We start from the raw sequence: 20761 nt of genomic DNA, 5'->3' as shown, positions 1-20761 counted from the left end.
TGTGCTCAGATATCTGGATACCCAGGCAAGTCCACATGCACTGGGACAGGGAATGGGTGGGTATGTCTGAGTGCAGCTTACGTGCCCCTGTAAAAAAAAACATGGAGAGACCGTGTCATGGGACACCGGGAGCGACCGAGGAGGTAAGTTAATGGTGGAGGGTTAACTGTTCTGGAATGGCAGTCATTCTGAATCAATATTCACTCAAGTGTTGTCTTTATGAAGCAATCAGCAATGACTAGGAAACAAATTTCTGACATGGAAATTTCAGAGCACTTACTGCAAGGCCCCTTTCAGAAAAACACATTAAAAGGCTGTGTGCTACCTGTACCGTTCCTTCTTCATACGCATAACACATGCCCACATTCACTACAATGGGAATCATATGTAAGTTTAAAAAGGTCAAATTTATTGTAAATCCATTCTTAAAACGAAACATTTTTCAATTAGACAACAATATGCTCAGGAGACAATATGCCTGGCTAAACACGACGTGGGTTAAAGTCAGATGTGCTAAGATATATCATTAGAATGAAAAAAACAATTGTACATATTTTGTATACCCATGGGGGGAACCAAACAGATATACATCAAACTACATTCTTATGGGTGCTGTAATCGATGCCCACAGATATATAGGATGTGTTAAACATCGTCAGTTAACACACGTGTCCTTACCCATGGATAAGACCACATGCCTATATTTTTTTTATTGGCCATTAATATTATTATTATTAGCTGGTGTCCCCTGGTATCATGATAGTATAATTCAAAGTTGTACGTATATTTAGTGGGAAGTTTTAGAGAATGAGTAGGTGAAATGCAATTAAATAGGATTGGTAAAGTAAAGTCTAATTGAATTTTTCAAATGTCTAGGGGAAGTGTGAATATGTTTCTCCCTTGGACTGTTTTGGAATTTTTGAATGTTGTTTCTCCCGTAGACAAGTATTAAATATAAGGATAGTGTAAACTGGTTTGCAATACCAGGTTACAACTCTCTCTTTCCTACTTGCTCAGATTGAAAGGACCAACATGAGGGACTTGTTTGTGTCTTGGAATAGGGGTATACACTGATATATTGTAAATATGTATTTATATTATACTGCATAGAAAGGAGACATCCATAAACTAAGTTATTTATATAGATTATAAATTGGAGAATAATGGTCACAGGACTTTTGCATTAAATCACTTATAAACCAGGACCAATTGGAATAATAAACATTTTAAAAAGCCTAATAATTTGGAATTAATCTTAGTTACAAATTTCAGTAGAGAATGACGTGGCCGGTTATAAAGGAGCTCAACACTATAAGCAGGAGTCCAAATAAGGCACAAACCAATGTTGGGTGTGAGTGTTTAGGAATAATTTCTTGGTGGAAGTTCCGGAGAGCACTTCTTTGTGGCGCTAATGCAAATATGTCCACCCTTTATTTAGCTTAAATTTGGTTAAGGTGTCCAAATTCTTATGCAACTATATTTATACAATATCATTTTGCAATAAAATATAGTGGGGTGCACAAAGGTTTTTAGGTCCAGCCAGGAAAAAGGGCAAGAAGAACACATTTCTAATTCTGGTTAATGTAGAATAGTTAGATTGTTGAAACTCATGACACATGTGTCACATTTGTGCATCTTTTTTGTAAATTGCCCAGTGGTCCTTATTTTGGATTACTTGGGCTTATTTACAGATATCACTAATGGAAAAGGAATGTTTACATGGATTATGGCAAGAAATAAAAACAATTATACAACATTAGAAAACAGAATACACATACAGCCATCAGTAAATATAATTTAGTTTTATTGATCTGGATTGTGTTGTAAAAAGCTTTTATCGTATGAAGATATATAAACTATCGCTATTAAAAGTACACTTAACATGATATTAAGCAAAGTGGTGAAAAGATTTTCAATGGCGACGCACACACCCTTCAGTGGTCCCCTAACATTCAACCAGTCATCCCTGGTTTTAATCCTTTAATGGTTCTACTGCAGCTGAACAATAGAAGGAGTTGTGCGAAGCGTCAGGGTCCCAGACAGATCTCTTCCATACACTAACACATAACAAGATAATGTGGCGTACTTCTATGTGTACAGCAAAGAAAACATCTGTGAAATACTTGACACCTTAACAATATCAGCTTTACTTAAAACCCAACACTGCCTCTTGCAAGGGAATAACCAAGTTTGTTGCGGTTTCCGATGAAGGACATTATTCCGACGTATGTCTCAATCAGAAGTGGCTGATTTAGGATTAAGGCTCCATTGGCTCGACCAGGCACAGGGTTAGTCCTGTGTGATTCTTGGACAGCTTTTACCAATTCTTCATTAAACAATGAAATCTGAAGATACAAGAGGACAGTTGAATATTAGACGTTAAAAGCTACAAATTAAAGTTTCCACACTGAAATTTCACCTGATTGTTCTCTGGTTAATTTTAGGATCTATACATGGTGGAGCGAATATTACATTTACCTGAGCTCTGGAACATGCTAGGAAAGCACATGGTGCCCTCTAGTGGACAGATGAAACCATACAATATTATGCTTAAACTTCATAAAGATAAGTTAAACTACCTTCAACTTATTAAAAAATCTGTAATCATGACAATCATTGCTCTATTTTGACCCTGAAAAGACCTGATCAAAAATATGTGCTTGTTACTATTTGCAAACGCTGTGCAGTTCATGTTTCAGGAAAAAATGTCATCCTCCTCCAGAGTACAGTGGGTGCACACTCCAAACAGAGTTTTCCAGCCCACATAACCAAATTCCACACAGCACCTGTCATATGAGTAGCACTGCTGTATACCAAATATGTGACTTCATTGGAAGAAACTTATACAAGCCTCCCTTTCACCTACTCAGCAACTTAAGAGATTTACTGTCCTGGAGAACGCCACCCTAATAATTCACTAAGGGGGCTACCTCATAGATTGAGAAGAATGTGCATGTGCTGTAATATAAATATGTCAAAAATATCATCCATACTGACTGATCTGTGGCTATGTGACAACATTATACATATTAGTCAGCAGCTGCAGTTTGTATCATCTCCCCCTTTAAAGTTTACAATAGGAGTAATTGGGGCAGATTTACTTACCCGGTCCATTCGCGATCCAGCGGCGCGTTCTCTGCGCTGGATTCGGGTCCGGCCGGGATTTATTAAGGCAGTTCCTCCGACTTCCACTTGGCGCTGCTGCGCTGAAGTTCCCTGGAATGCACTGGAATACACCGAGCCGGGCTGAGTGAAGGTAAGTGCAAGCTCCGCGACACATTTTTTTTTAAAACTGCGGCGGGTTTTCCGAATCCGTCGTGTTTTTGTTCAGCCATGCCCCCCGATTTCCGTCGCGTGCATGCCAGCGCCGATGCGCCACAATCCGATCGTGTGCGCCAAAATCCCGGGGAAAATCGGCGCAAATTGGAAATATTCGGGTAACACGTCAGGAAAACGTGAATCGGGCCCTTAGTAAATGACCCCCATTATGTAATCTGTGATGCCAGTATTGTTTACCTGGCTGATGGCAGAGAACTTTTCAGAATAGGTGCTTAGAGGATGATCGATGAAGGTAGTGTACGGTAGATCACTAGTCATAGGGTTCCAGCGAGTTAAAAAGGAGGCCTCTCGCAACTTATCCCAGTGGATACGCAGACCTTCTCCTTCTCTCCTAAAAATGAAATTACAGATATTTCTGAATATGAATGAAATGAGTAAAAGAAAAGGATTCTCAGAAATAGTGATGCTAAAAATAATATATGATATTGGTTATATATTAATTGATATATATATGCAAATATAATTAACTAATACAATGTTGGATTCTGTTGTTTTTCATATTTAAGATTTATTAAAGATTTTCATATATAACAAAGAATATAAGTACATTTAATGCTCCAGGCAGAAGTAAAAGAAAATTACAATCGCAATAGTCACAGTAACAAATAAGAAGGTAAGTGTATAACAATACACTTCTAGAAAAAGACAAAGAATGATACTCACAGTAATCACAAAATGGATACATCAGTGAGAAAGGAAGGAGAGAAGAAGGGAAAGATGGATAAGGGGATAGGGGTTTGGAGCCTCCCAAGCAGGAAGTTTCCAAGATCAAGATGAGAAAAGGAAATCTATTAAAAGCTAAGTCCAGATAACATACACCCTGGGTACTGTAAAAGTTAGCTACTGTGATAGATAAACCTTTATTTTTAATATTTCAGGGTTCTATAACAACAAGGTTTGGTGCATTGCAAGAACTGATGCATATCAAGGGTGCTGACATGAACCTGAATGTATCCTCTCTTATGGAAAAATATTCAAAGGGTTTCTTAGAGATGGTTTCCTACTATTTGATAAAAAATAGATGCTTTTCTGGACTATCTCACAGTACATAACCTTATAACCCAGAATCAGCATGGATTTATGAGGGATCGGTCCTGTCAGACTAATCTGTTCAGTTTCTCTGAGGTGGTAAATTCCAGACTGAACCTGGGGAGGCTGTGGATGCTGTATATCTACACTTCCATGGTATTAGATATTCTACAATATAACAGTTGTTTTAGTGATAGAAAACATGTTGTCATTAACAGTCCGTTCTCACATTGGATTGAAGTTACCAGTGGGGTTCCACAGGAGTCAGTATTGAGGGTTTATATATCAAAATTTTGATAATTATAGTTGATACTAAACTTTATAAAGTAAATAATACAGAGGAGGATAGAATAATATTACAGAGGGATTTGTGGAAGCTGGAGGATTGGGTTGGAGAAATGGCTTTTACTAATAATAAATGTATGATTATTCACTTGGGCCGAGGAAACAAAAAGTTATGTATCACTCAATTATGTATCAATTGATAAAACACTAGGTAAACCTGCAGCAAAAAAGATGGAGGGGTATTGGAAGTGAGTAAACTTCATGACCAGTGCCGGGGAGCTGTGCCTAAAGCAAATAAAATTATGGCATGTATTAAGAGAGAGTCAGACCTCACATAAAGTATTATATACAATGATTTGTTTAACCCTAGGCCAGTAAGGATGTGAAGGAAAACTTGCTTAGAGGAAATATGATTTCCCCATCATCATAAAGAGATTCTTTACTGAAAGAGCAATTATACAATGGAAGCCTCTGTCACAGGATGTCCTGATGGATGATACACTAGATCTTAGTTCAAGGTGAAACTGGGTGCCTTCCTTGAAAAAAAAGTACACAATTACATGATCATGCATTGTTCCACATGTGGTGCATCCTACATGTGTCTAGTGTGTGTAGACACATACATATTATCCTTTGTAGACAATACCAAGTCAGCACAATTGCAAGAAAGTGACGGTATGTTTCTTATCATGATGCTGTGGTCACAACCACCCAACGTGTTACCAAAGTTAACTGCTGCTTCTGTGCAAAAAATATCAAGTTCCCTCCTTACCTCAGAGACACATTATACTATCTATCGACATATTTAGAATACATTAGCTATAATAAAATATATTTGCATTGTATGAGATCCGAAACCCAATAACTCTTGCGCGTAATCCTCTTTAAAAGATTAGATATCTTGCTGAAAAAAAAGATGAATTGCGATGCATGCCATTCCCTCTCTACAACACAACAGTTTTATTTCAACATCACTGTGTTTTCTTTGCATCTGGTAACAGAACCCCAGCTTAGTGAAAACGCGGTATGTGCGGTTAATGGAAACTCTTGGCAGCAGTCCACTGAAACAATACACACAATGGGGAGTCAGCAGCTTTGTGTGCAAGTACGCCATTGTACAAATTTACTTACCGCCACACTCTTCAGTATTTGACCATCTGTCCTGAAGTACAGGCATGTGTTAAGTTACACAGCTTTCCATTACCAGTAATGTTAAAGAAATTTTGCTGGCAAGGACCAAATTATCAAGCTTCATTATAAGACACTTGACACATGGAATTTCTCCATCTTGGAATGTTACGGGGCTCGTCTCAATTTCTGCTACAGAAAGATTCATTCTCATAAAGTTAAAACTTTAATAAACTGCAACACCACTGGCTGTGAACATCAAATGAACGTGATGAAATAAGGGGTATAGCAGTAGTTTCCGTTATATGTCAGATATATAGTACAGACCAAAAGTATGGACACACCTTCTCATTCAAAGAGTTTTCTGTATTGCCCTGACTATAAAAATTGTATAATCACACTGAAGGCATCAAAACTATGAATTAACACATATGGAATTATATACTTAACAAAAAAGTGTTAAACAACTGAAAATATGTCTTATATTCTAGGTTCTTAAAAGTAGTCACCTTTTGCTTTGATTACTGCTTTGCAGAATCTTGGCATTCTCTTGATGAGCTTCAAGAGGTAGTCACGTGAAATGGTCTTCCAACAGTCTTGAAGGAGTTCCCAGAGATGCTTAGCATTTGTTGGCCTCTTTGTCTTAACTATGCAGTCCAGCTCACCCCAAACCATATTGATTGGGTTCAGGTCTGGTGCCTGTGGAGGCTAGGTGTCAGGTTTACAGGGGAGAACGCTCAGACTCCTGGTCCTTCTTCTGATGCTTCTGGTGGTGCTAGCAGTGTTCTCCGACCTCCTGTGCATCTACACACAGACTCCACCTCTCATCCGCTACCAGCGGTCTCTGGCGCGCGCTCTGGGCAGCGGCTGCTAAGACCTTGCGCTGTTTAGGGGTTGTGTTCTGGACTGCTGGGAGTTGTGGTACCTTTGCATGGAGTCTGCGATTGTGCTTTGTTGTTCCGCACCATGAGGGGTTAATTCCCAGAAGTTATCCAGCTCCAATCAGGTTCCTGAGGTGGGGTTCTGGCTGAATAAATTGCAGCTTCACTAGTCACCTGGGCCAGTGTTTTAAATCCCTTCATTGCTTGCTCTCTGCTATAGGTTTGACTTGTTCAGAATTTTTGGCATCTCGGCTAGTTTTTGACATTGACCCTTTTGCTTCCTGTTTTTGCTCTTGACGCACCCTCTCATTGTGACTCTGGCTAGTATACTACTCTTTTGTGTTTTATGTTTGTTAGTCTGTTTGTGTTGTTCCCTTCCTGCACTTAGCTAGTGTATTCCGAGTATTCAAGTAGTAGCCCCACGGTTTAGCCCCACGGGGGGCCCCACACTTCCCCTGTCTAAAGTGTTACCCAACCCTAAGACTAAGTCATCTGGTGTAGCACCCCATCACTCTCCTTCTTGTCAAGCTTGGAGGTGTGTGGTTGGGGTCATTGTCCTGTTAAAAAATAAATGATGGTCCAACTAAACGCAAACCAGATGGAATAGCAGCCGCTGCAAGATGCTGTGGTAACCATGCTGGTTCAGTATACCTTCAATTTTGAACAAATCCCCAACAGTGTCACCAGCTTTTTTGTTAAGTATATAATTCCATGTGTATTAATTAACAGTTTTGATGCCTTCAGTGTGAATCTACAATTTTTATAGAAAATACAGAAAACTCTTTGAATGCCCAAACTTTTGGTCTAAACTTTTGGTCTGTACCGTACACCAATTTGTCATGTCATTTCTTCTGTGATATCACTGCATGTCTGTCCAGTAAAACCGACAGGAATTGGTCATTGAGCGATAATAACTCCTGGGGCAGAAAGATGTAGTAAGTTTACATGTTATCCTATGAAAAAGCCACTGCTATATCTCAATGAAATGCACGGAATTGCAAAAAGCTGTGCAGAGGTTTAATGTGAAGCTTCACCAGCAGCATGGAATAGTGGTTATTTCTGCAATTGCTTCCCATAGCAGTGTTTCCATATTACAGATGGATGCAGGCTATTTCAAGTCCCAAACCTCAGAACTGCAAATTCATTAGCACAGACTATTCTTCAACATCCTCTTTTCTAAAGTTCAGTGACAGACTACAGGTCTATAATATCCTGCAGACAGATTGGTAGGGGGATGTCCACTTCCCCACATCTCCGCTAGAGGAAATGACCCAAGAATGAGACCATATTGGGTATGGATAAGTAACCTTCAGTTTAAAACACTGGGTTCAGCTTGGTGTTCTTGAAGCTTATTTATAGTACACTTTATTAAACCCTTTATTACATTTTATCATCAAACTCCAGTGGGAAAAAAATAAAAAAATATCAGCTGTAGGACACACCCTTCCATTGTCAGACATCCAGAAAGAGGAAAATGAGTGTTGTAAAACTCAATGTAAATAGTGTATCTCTAAATTGTGTTTCAGACATGCAAACTGATGGACTCTTTGCAGAGATTTGCTGAATGTTACAGTAAATGGAAATATGTATTCTTTTAATTAATGTTTACTGAATTTGGTTATTAAACTAATAGCTTATATCCATTGGGAGTGAGGACATTTTCTTTTTAACGTGAATACAAATGTGGAGAGAGACCAATGTATTTGCTGGGGAGGGGGGCACTTATGCTCAGTCATTCTTTCCACAAGCAGGACGACCATCAGTTGCTAGATAGGGAAAAGACTGGTCCTTTACTGATATTGCACACAGCAGAACCTTGGGAGATACAGAGATTTTTTCTTAGAAATATGTTAAATTTCCATTTCTGTGTTTCCATTATGTACTCAAACATTTTAAACGCTATACCTTTTTACTTTTTCTGTTTACGGAGCCAAAGGTCAGCTGTAACATTTTCTTATAAGCTTTGTTTTTACAGCTTTTACTGTGCGGTCTAAATGACACATCCCCTTTATTCATAAGGTCAGTATGATCTTGGAAATACTAAACTTTTTATATAGCTATAATTCAATACATTTCTCTGCATCGTCATTTTTGAACTAGAACCTTTTTAAACTTCAGAGTATGGAGTTGTGTAAGGTGTCCAATTTTGTGGGATAAGCTGGCATTTACATTGATAATATTTTGGGACCTTGATCCCTTTGTGTTCAAATTATATGCGTGGTAAAATGGTTTGTAAATTCATTTTTTTTTCTATTATGGGGTTCAGATATGGGATAATTACAGTACAGGCGGTCCCCTACTTAATACTCGACCTTCATATGACCCCTAGTTAAAAACGGACCATTGGATATTGGTAATTTACTGTACTTTAGTCCTAGGCTACAATAAACAGCTGTAACAGTTGTATCAGAGGTGTCTGTAATGAAGCTTTATTGTTAATCCTGGTTCTTATGACAATCCAACATTTTTAAAATCCAATTGTCACAGAGACCAAAAAAGTTCTGGCTGGGGTTACAATGATAAAATATACAGTTCCGACTTACATACAAATTCAACTTAAGAACAAACCTACAGACCCTATCTTGTATGTAACCCGGGGACTGCCTGTATATTCTTTATATACGGTACTGCTTCACAAATCAACCACTCTATTTATAAGGTTAACAATCACAGCAGTCAGGTTTGTGATGTATAAAGCCCATCAGCCCTCTCCATACAGGGTTAGCAGATGTAAATTAAAGGGTTAAAACATCTAGGAACTGTATTCCTGTACTGTTTCCATAGATGTAATAGAGTGGCAAGCTTATTTATGCATTACAATGCCAATAATGTACACACATTACACAACATAAAGATCTATTTGAGTGTCCCAAATGTTGTTCGCTAATTATATTTAGGACCCTGTTAGCAGGGTCTTATGTTTTAATGTCCCAAATATTCCTACATATCATGAACTGGATGATTTCTATATTCAAAATAACCCTAATATAATTGTCCTTAATTAAAAGAGAGATGTATACTAATGACTACTGCAGCGAGTGAAGTACACACTGGCCACACAATGCCGCTCGTAGATGCCAAGCGCATGTACAAGGAAGCTGATGAGCAGTGTGAAGAGAAATCTTAATGCAAAATTTTGTTTTCAGAGTATGCGGGGCACTACACCACTGTTTTAAGGACCTGTTGGTGTTCCAAACATAGGTGGATAGTTTCCTTTACATAGTAAAAGAATGACAAAACAGTATAGGATCTGTGATGTATGGATTAAGGTTCCATAGATTGCCAAGAGTCTATTTTACTTCCAATACAAGCAAACAGAGGTTTTCATCAAGAATTTACATTGCATTGTCTACCAATCTCTCGAAAACTTGCACTTCAGATTCCTCGTATTAAAAAGTCAAAAAAGGGGATTCGCTACTTTCTGAGATTAGTTGCAAATAAATTCTACGACTTTTTATATTTTTAAACCAATTAAAAAAAGGTTTTGCAATCTCACTAGCACTGTTGGAAGGTGGTGTAGAAAGTAACAGCTTATGGAAGAAGTGACTAAAAAGTTTTTCAGGTTTTAATCATTTTTGCTACATATTATGGGTACACAGGGAATTTTAGGGATTTTAACATTGAAAAACGAGACTGTTTTAATTTTCTATGCCACATCAAATCTTGTCTGCACCAAATGTTTTGTCAGTTAAAACTGGATAAAATACCTGCATAATTTAGGAGAAAGAATAATTACATGTACAGCTGATTTTAGGTTTCTAAAGCATTCACCAGAAGGCATTAAATAAACTCATAGCCAAAAGGCAAATAAAGAGCTAGGTTTATGACAAAGGTGCTGGGTGTGTACAGGAAAGTATGCAGGCGGATAGACGCTGGGATAAAGTGCTATGAAGGGATGACCAGCATCTGTAACCCTGCCCAGCTGTAAAAAATAAGGTCTTCCACCTCCACCTAAAGAAATATGACTCCTTGTGTACATTAAGAAGACAAAGAAAGGAACAGAGCTGGCATCTCTGAGGGTATTAAAAGCTGTTTTGCTGACTGAATGACCTCAAAATGAAATATTTTCCATGACGAGAATAAAAGACGCTGGCACGGTGTCAGACACTAAGATTGCTCAGTGTCTCGAGTCTATCCATGCCCTTAGGCTCTTACAAACCTTTAAGGCAGGTGCTCCTTTATCTGCTCTTTGCTCACCTGGCTGTTAACCAGCATGCTCCCAAGACCTCACCTCTTCTCCATTAACTGTTTGTTAGTTTTGGCCAGCAAGGAAGTGAATTATTAAGTGGAGTGGGTAGCCCGAGGCTGTAAGATCTGGCTCAAACAGAATGCCCTAGTGCCAAAAACACTAACCTGGAGCAATAGGCTTATCTTCTGTTTAATGCAGCAAAGGAAAACACTTGTGATATTCAGTAATAGCCACAAGAGTCCAACTATATACCATCCCTAGTCCATTTTGTTCCACAAAAAAGCCCTTGTACGCTGGCATTGATGGAAAAAATTAAGTATATTTTTTGTGGTGACAACAAAAATATAAATAATTGACTTATTCACAAAAGGTCTAAAGAGGATTTATGTTAGAGGGGTTGTCCACGTTCAGCAAATAATTGATATTGTTTGTGTAATACTTTCTGTATCAATCCTCAAGGTTTTCAAGATCTCTGTTTGCTGTCATTCTATAGAAAGCTCCTATGTTTACATCCAGTGGATAGAAATCTGTCCTTGGTCATGTGATGTCACACAGGTGCACAAGCCGTAACACACAGCTCTGATTACTTTCTGTAATACTAACAGAGTGTAATGAGGAGGGGTCATGGGGGATTAGGAAGTGTTAGCAGGAGGCATCCCTTAATTGGAATTTTAGAAACCACATAGACAATCCCCACCTTCGAAACTACGTTTAAACCTGTGGTTATGGACATACAGCGTTGGATCCTGAGGGAGTAAAAGAGGGAACTATTCATTATGTGGGAATGAAGGACATTATTAATTGAGAAGTGGGGTATTAAAAACTGAGAATGGACACTATTGAAAGGGGTATTATAAATTACGGGCATCAAGAAGCAAAAATGTTTTTTATTTTTTTATTATTGTTTGTGGGTTTGTAGAAATTACACCCATTCCTACCCTGACCCAGTAAAGCAGCTCACCTGTATAATTATTATAGGAAAAAATCCTGTGGGCCCTTAGGTGGGCATTACTGCTTTGGGAAAGGATATGTTGGTAACAGAAGTTGTCATGATGGCTTGAAGTTTTTACCACTGTGCCTACACTACTCCAGTGTATGGTAAGGTAGGTTAAAAGAGATTTACACAACAGGCAAGATGCAATCAGAATTATACCTGGTTGTCTTTTTATAAAATTAAACTTTGCAGACAAGGACACCCTGTTAGTACATCAGGTAGAGCACACAGTGTTTCCAGTTCAGCTCTAACTGGGCAATGGACCAAGTGTTAATCCTGCAGATAGGCTATTAGTATCAGGATGAAGAATTCTTTTTAGGACATACCGCAGGCTTGTAGCACACTGCATTGCTAATCCTATAAATCAGACTTCACTGCTTCCTCCAGTATTTTCATTGTTTAACCTAAATGTACAGAGAATGGATAAATATCTAGAGGAAGGTCAGTCATTTTTAAAGAAATTGTACAACGCTTTGTAGTTTCCAGACCTGCTTATGAATACATGTGATGATTATCATAACTGAGCTGTGAAATACCTTCCGGCTTACAATCTTAGGTTTATTTTCTAGAGATAAGTATCATGTGGCGCAATAAAGTGAATTATTCATCAGTAGTCTACTGCATTGAAGATTACCAAATATTTCATACATGATCAGGAGAAGACTCTACTTTATACATTAACAGGAGAAGAGGTCCTACTAGAGATTATACTGTATTTTAACATATTCTTCATAACTTTTTTTTAATTTTTGTAAGAAACATTTTGTTTCATCCTTTCTTAAGCAGATGACATTAGAGCAGTACTGTACCCTATGTACTCCTGTTCTACTCATGCTATTATGGCTACAGGGGGAAGGGGTGGAGGGGGGTAGTGTGGCTAAAGGGGGAGGGGGCAGGGTGGCTAAGTAAGGGAGATACAGTGTGGCTACGTGGGGTAGGACAGTGTGGCTATGTGGAGTAGGACAGTGTGGCTACATAGGGTGGAGACATTGTGGCTACTAGAGGGAGGCCCACGAAGGGGCCCACAAAGGCTCTGTCACCCAGGGGCCTACCAAAACCTTGATCCGGCCCTGCTTCTGACATTTGCTTTTTATGTAAGGCCCAGTTAAAAGGGCTCTTAATTTTTAATCCCTTAGTGATGTTCACATAAACATAATTTTTATCGCCTATTTTACAATTTTACTCAGTTTTATTGCTGTTTTAACTCCTATAACTCAGTGATGGTCAGTGTAAGATGTCCAGAGTGTGGGCCGAGACTCTATAGGCAGACACATTATGATCCCTGTGTGCTGACAATCTGGTTACATTATCATGGTCCAGGTTTATCTACACTTTTATTTAGCTTCTGAACATTCACTAGTATCTGACACAGATAAAAAGTGAGATTAGACAGATCAGAGAGAGGCATAAGATGCATATAACACACAATGACACTGTCCAATTCTGCTACATCTAAGCTACAACAGATGAATAAGCAGAGCTGACACACAGTCAGCTCTGCTGTACCTCCTTCTCCTGATATAAAAATCTTATCTTGTCTGTAGCTTTTAGATTTACTCTCCTCACCTGCTGTTGGGAAGTCTGTGTATGCGCTTGTCTTGGGATACAGGGGGGAGGGGAGATGCAGAGACTGCAATGTGAGACAGGAGAATCTATTAATGAGAAAAATCTATCATTCCCGACCCTAAGCCAGAAGATTAACGGTTGGATCCCAGGGCAACCGAAATTGTGTACATCAGGACCGATAGAGGCAGGTTTGAGAATGTGTTATTTTTTTATTGTAAGTATATTTAAGAATCTTGTCTTCGTGGGACTACCCCATTAAGCTATATAATGTATCAGTGTAGAACTGCTTCCCCATGAATTCATAAAAAGACACATGAGTATTAGTTTAGGGAGCTACATGGGAAAAAGAAGAGGTGGATAGGTCAAAGAATAGACTTTCTATATGTGTATGGACTGACTAGGTGACAGTATTGCTGACTGTAGCTGCAGCTTCCGATTCATGGTATAGGAAAGAATAGCTCTGCTGTATTTTTGCTGTAATAGCTCTGCAGGATTTTTGTTATATTAATATGATTTACAGTAGGCTTCATTTTATCTCAATTTGGGACAAATTAAACTAACACAATAATATTAGAACTGCTCCTTTACACTGTAACAAACACATCAATGGCATTAGCGGGTTAAAGTGGTATTTGCTTGGATAATGACAGATGCTATAGAGAAATGCAAGCTTCTGGATTTAGCTAGGGTGTGTAAATATTGTAGCTTCCATTATTATTATTTTTTCAGTTTAGTTACGTATTATAATAAAAACCCACAGAATTCCAAAGACAAGGTGTCATAGGTGGACTAGTCTTAACATGTTGTGTTTACAGCACATGGTCTTTCCTCAGAATGCACTTCTTTTCTTAGCTGGAAAATGGTCATTAGCTAACATGACATGATTTCCTTTACTTGTCAGCAAGTGGAAAACCAATACAGGTCTATGGTATGTTTTAGCTGAATAGACTCCACATACATGGCTCATATTTACCTTTCACATGAACTCTGCAGTTAAAGGAACTATTGAATATCATAGAAAGTTCATGAGCAGAATTTGCATTTACAATGGGGAAAAGAAATTACCCTAATCTTGTCAAGCACAGAAAACACATCAAGAAAACTGAAGCATTTGTGAATCCACTAGACTAGAGCCATATCTGTTTTATTACATAAAGCGACCACCTTCATATGAGTAAATTTTTTATAATGTAAGTAGGAGGGATGTGAAGAACATTTTTCTAATATACTATATTAACAAATCCTGCTTAGTTTCTTAAGAATATCAATGGAGACCCGTATTCCAGCATGTACATTGTCAATTTATCAATCCTTCTACACCAGTTTTTTTTTGTCTTAGAAGCAGTGAAATAATCTCGATTTCTTGTGCACTGCAAAAATTAGTGATTATTACGTGACTACGCCTCTTCTGCGACATGTGGTCGTGGAGGAGGGGGATTTGGAGGGGCACAGTCACTGGCAGACTTTTTCAGGTTCGCAGGTTTTTGTGCAAAATTGTGCCAGGTTGGACGGTCCTCCAGGCTGGGCAGAGAGCGGTGGGGTCTCTATCATATGCCAGCACTTAATTCCCATGTGTGTATATGGAAGCTGCATCATCTAATCTCCATTTGATTAAACAGGTCTGAGAAGAGAGAAATAACCCTCTCACTTTCAGACTGATCTTTTAAAATATTGCTCATAGCATACTACAGCCAGGGACAGAGCAGAAAGGGTTAACACTAACAGCTGTGTAACAAACAGAAGATGAGAGAGAGAGAACCAGCTTCAGTCTGGTAGACAGATTTGCCATAGAAACATAGAAATAACATTGTTACTTAGGGGCACTTTGCAGTCTATTTCTTTACAAACTAACCCCTTCTGGACACAGCCAGTTTATGGCTTTAGGCTCAGCCCCATTTTTTGTATTCTGACAAGTGTCACTTTATATAGTTAAAACGTTTGAACACTTTTACTGATCAAAATGATTTTGAGAGTTTTTTCATTACATGTTGCTTTGGTAGTAAAATATGGCTGAAAAATTTGCCATTTTCAAAATTCAAAATTATCTCACTTTCAGGCAGATGGTTTTACCACCTAAAATAGTTGCTAAATAATATTTCACATACCGTATATACTCGAGTATAAGCCGACCCGAGTATAAGCCGAGACCCCTAATTTTACCATCAAAAACTGGGAAAACCTACTGACTCGAGTATAAGCCGAGGGTGGGAAATGCATTAGTCACAGACCCCCCCAGTTAGTATACAGCCTGCCCCCAGTAGTATACAGCAGCCCCCAGTAGTATACAGCCTGCCCCCAGTAGTATACAGCTTGCCCCCAGTAGTATACAGCTTGCCCCCAGTAGTATACAGCACTGCCCCCAGTAGTATACAGCCTGCCCCCAGTAGTATACAGCCTGCCCCCAGTAGTATACAGCTTGCCCCCAGTAGTATACAGCTTGCCCCCAGTAGTATACAGCACTGCCCCCAGTAGTATACAGCAGCCCCAGTAGTATACAGCCTGCACCCAGTAGTATACAGCCTGCCCCTAGTAGTATACAGCCTGCCCCCAGTAGTATACAGCTTGCCCCCAGTAGTATACAGCCAGTCCCCAGTAGTATACAGCTTGCCCCCAGTAGTATACAGCTTGCCCCCAGTAGTATACAGCCAGTCCCCAGTAGTATACAGCCTGTCCCCAGGAGTACACAGCTTGCCCCCAGTAGTATACAGCCAGTCCCCAGTAGTATACAGCCAGCCCCCAGTAGTATACAGCACTGCCCCCAGTAGTATACAGCACTGCCCCCAGTAGTATACAGCAAGCCCCCAGTAGTATACAGCCTGCCCCCTAATTTTACCATCAAAAACTGGGAAAACCTACTGACTCGAGTATAAGCCGAGGGTGGGAAATGCATTAGTCACAGACCCCCCCAGTTAGTATACAGCCTGCCCCCAGTAGTATACAGCAGCCCCCAGTAGTATACAGCCAATCCCCAGTAGTATACTGCACTGCCCCCAGTAGTATACAGCACTGCCCCCAGTAGTATACAGCACTGCCCCCAGTAGTATACAGCACTGCCCCCAGTAGTATACAGCAGCCCCAGTAGTATACAGCCTGCCCCCAGTAGTATACAGCCTGCCCCCAGTAGTATACAGCTTGCCCCCAGTAGTATACAGCCTGCCCCCAGTAGTATACAGCCAGTCCCCAGTAGTATACAGCCAGTCCCCAGTAGTATACAGCCTGTCCCCAGTAGTATACAGCCTGTCCCCAGGAGTATACAGCTTGCCCCCAGTAGTATACAGCCTGCCCCCAGTAGTATACAGCCTGCCCCCAGTAGTATACAGCACTGCCCCCAGTAGTATACAGCACTGCCCCCCAGTAATATACAGCCAGCCCAGCATTAAAAGAAAATAATACACTTACATACTCACCCTCCGGTGGCCCCGACCTGCAGCGCTGCTCCCCCGATGTCCGTGCGGGTCCTCTTCTGGCTTCGGCGCCCGTCTTCTGTCTTCACTAACTTCGTGCCGGGCGCCGCCATTGTTTATAATTTTTTAAAGATTTTTTATGACTGTATGACTCGTGTATAAGTCGAGGGGACGTTTTCCAGCACATTTTTTGTGCTGAAAAACTCGGCTTATACACGAGTATATACGGTATGTGTGCTTTAAGTTTTCATATTTTTTAACTGGATTTATTGGATAATTTATTTTGATGTCACGCAGCTTACAAATCAAACATTGGTTTTCTATATTTTTAAGGAGATTTCAGAATTCACTTTATTGGGGACCATCATTGTTACATATATAATATTAGAAACCCCTATATATCAACCCATTTTCAAATCTGCACCACTCAAATCATCAGAAACAGCTTTTAGGAAGTTTGTTAACCCCCTGAGACCTTCATAGTAACTAAAACAAAATGGAGGTGAATAGAAGTGCAAATGTATCCTTTGGATAACATTGTAAAGTGTAAACTTAAAGCTTTTTTTCAACCTGAACCATGTAAGGTGTTTACATAGGTTATGTAACGACCTGCCATATAGGCTATAAGGCCTCTAATTTTATCGAAACTTTTTTTCAACTGCAGAAAAAAATATAGCATGTTCAAGTTGTTACATTATGTAGAAATGCATTGCATCTGGGGGAAAATATCATGTTGTATCTCTGGCAGCAGGGCGATTGGCCCTCCCAATGAAGTGATGATTCAGCATATTCAAAGCGTTCTTGTCAGGTATATGCATGCTCAGCATGGCAGGAGAGCTTTACTAAGCTGGCACATTCAGGGCGATAGAACCACGAGTCACACTAAACATATTTCCCAGCCTCTACTCTTTCATCTAATCGTCTGCCAAACCACTACAGCCGTGATAAACCCTACTGACACTGTAGTACAGACTGACATAGCAATTACCCAATGTGCAAAGACAGCACATTTTTCCTCTTGCCATGCGTCTGCTTGAGAATTTCGGCATGGCAATGTAAGTACACATGCATATACACTTATACCTTCAGCCATGTAATAATTTATTCCTATTGTTATATTACACCTTCTACAAATAGTATAGCAGCGTAACTTTAACTGATGGAGATTATAACTGCTGATTATTAGGCAGGTTCAAACACTGGTCAAAACAAATTGATAGGGGGAGAAAGTTTTTGGTATTTGCTATGCCCCATAAGCAATGTTATAAAATGTCCAACAATCCAGTAGATGATGATCCCTTGTCAGCAGGCTACGCTGAGCTTTAGTGCTCATACCACGCCCTGAAGAAACATTCTTGGAGCTATGCCATAGAGGCATGGTCATAAGGGATTGCAAGGAATTTGTTGCTCGAAATCCCTATAGTGGCATCTGGAACCTGATCTTATGTGGACAGCTTTACCCAACATCCCTCTTAGCAACCACGCAACACAAACAGCATACTTAATGTTAGTTAGAGGAACGAGAACAAGCAAGTTTATGACCTTTATTCTTTTAAAAGACCTCATGTGCATATACTGTATAGGTACCTGTTTCATTAAAAATACTGGAGGTAAAAACTATTTTCATCAAAATTAGTGTCATTATAAACAATAGGATGCATTGACTAACTATGACTACAGTACTTATAAGATAACAATTCTGGGGTATTTTTAGAACACAGAACTGTGCTATTGCTTAGTTATTCATTCTACATAGCAAAGAATAAGTTTACACCTTCTAGCCAGTGCTGCCAATGTCATAATGTAAAGTGACAAGTGAAATGCTACCTCCCAGTTGCCAATTCTGTCATACATTTCTGGGGAATAACCAGGTAGATCATTTCAGAGATATAAAATAAATGCTTCAGCTGTGTTATTTTTCAGAAGAACATGTGGTTTGCAGAAGTAAACTTAAAGAACAACTGTAAAGTATAAAACGTTTGCCTAACTCTGCATAAATAAGCAATTCTCTAATTTACTCTCTAATTAGATACCTTCAGAGTTTTAACTTTGTCCCTTTAGACTACTCTACTTTTGTTATGCTTTTTGGTAACCGTGGGAAACCGTATAGGACAGCTGGAGAAGAGAGAAGGCTTGTTGAGAGGGGCTGTAGGAGATGAGTACAAAAATACAGGACCTGGACACATCACATGCTTCAGGTCATCCAATTACAAACATGCTGTCCTGATTCATGTAAATGCCCTCAGTGCTCTGGCTTCAGTACCACTTCTGGAATAGCTGAATATGATTTTATAAGAAGGGCTGATAGATATAGGAGGCTTTTGTTTTCAAGATAGGAAGAAGCAAGCAGCATGATAAAGGGCGTCATTGGAATTAAGTATTTGTGAAGTAAAAAGAAAATGACACCTGCATTTGCAAATTAAAACTCCTGAAAAGTGTGGTAAGTGTACAGTATGTATTTATCCCCCCCCTATATTTATAATATTTTGTTAATATTTTGCAGTAGCTGCAATGACAGCATTTAAGCTGTTGGAGTATGTTTTACCATGTTTTTTAACCATCCTCCTTTGCAGCATAGCTATATCATCAACATATTCCGAATCCGTCGGGTTTTCGTTCGGCCACGCCCCCCGATTTCCGGCGCGTGCAATTCAGGGGAAATCGGCGCAAATCAGAAATATTCGGGTAACACGTCGGGAAAACGCAAATCGGGCCCTTAGTAAATGACCCCCATTGGCTCAGATTTGTTAAAAGTAAGGCAAACTGCACCAAGAGCCTCACAAATGTGCAGTGTGCGCCAGATTACTGAATACTAGTGCACAGTTTTTAATCACCTGGTGCACTCTTTTTTGGTGCACCTTTAATATACTGCGTGCAAATCTGTCAAATCGCTGTATTAAATATGTTGTAAACTCTGACTACGCACTAACAAGCCCTTTAGGAGCACATTTTTTCTGTCTTGTCGGCACAGTGCACCCGCAACACTGGCGGAGACGCTTCCTAAATACATATGCAAGCTCCAAAGGCCTTCTTTTCTGTGCAAAGTCAGAAAGGAAACTGTCACAGCCAAAACTGTCTGGGCCATTTGTTGTGAACTGCAATTTTTAAGTCAAGCCTCAGATTCTTAATGGAATTTAGGTTTCCTCCCTCCCCTTCCAAACCAGAAAGCCAGTGACGCCAGACAGAACGGACTTCTCTGATGTAAATAGGAGCCTCTGATGCTCATTTGCATAATTTTAAAAGACAATTTTCTCCAAAAATGAGGCCATTAGAAGATATAGTAAGAACGGATCCTGCTTACACACGCCAGTGTGTAAGTGTGCTCGGTGTACAATACTTAATCCATGTGGTAGATTTCTTTAAATGAAAAAACCCTTTTGTGAAGAAACCCTAAAACATCATTTTATTTAATTCCTCAGCATGGTAAACAAAATTGTTAGAATAATAAACTCATTTGGATGATCAAGCAGTAGTTCATTTATTCTGTATTATCCTTTTCAGAAAATTATGCAAACTTGACATGGAGAATTCAATTAGATAAGCATTATTTATCATTTTAGGATAGAAATGCATAACTTTAATTAGACTTAAATTGCACCTCATACAAACAGTGATTTAATATCTCAATAATAATGTGTGTAATGTGCTCATTTACAAAACTGAAAGAGAACCAAGTTGATTAATGACTGCATCAATAAAATGTCTAGGAATATATACATTTTTTGTGTTATCTTGATACATACAGTCATGAGAAAAATACACTTTATTTAAAGGACACCTGTCAGGGCAATTTGGGACACTAAAAACTCACAGGTCCATATGGGCTGTCACGGGTGCTCCCGCGATCCATGTCGCGGATCGCGGATACACCCGTGGTCCGCTACCTGCTGGTCCCCGTCCCCCTGCCCTCACTTACCTCTCCTGGCTCCAGTCTGTGCTCCAGCTC

General features: G+C 39.4%; 1 protein-coding gene across 2 annotated transcripts in view; it reads right to left on the bottom strand.

Annotated features, from left to right (window-relative positions):
- Positions 1 to 1787: 1787 nt before the first annotated feature.
- TPRG1 (tumor protein p63 regulated 1) overlaps positions 1788 to 20761 on the bottom strand; it is a 54279-nt gene continuing 35305 nt past the window's right edge. For both annotated transcript variants that reach the window (XM_072142556.1, XM_072142557.1), the window contains exons 5-6: positions 3517 to 3670; positions 1788 to 2345 (exon numbers count right to left, since the gene is read on the bottom strand). In XM_072142556.1, coding sequence (XP_071998657.1) covers positions 2151 to 2345; positions 3517 to 3670 — 349 coding nt within the window. In that variant the 3' untranslated portion in view covers positions 1788 to 2150. The remainder of the gene's footprint in view (positions 2346 to 3516; positions 3671 to 20761) is intronic.

The sequence above is a fragment of the Engystomops pustulosus genome, chromosome 3, assembly GCF_040894005.1.
Source record: "Engystomops pustulosus chromosome 3, aEngPut4.maternal, whole genome shotgun sequence".
NCBI lineage: Eukaryota > Metazoa > Chordata > Amphibia > Anura > Leptodactylidae > Engystomops > Engystomops pustulosus.
This window is presented reverse-complemented; position numbering and strand designations above follow the sequence as displayed.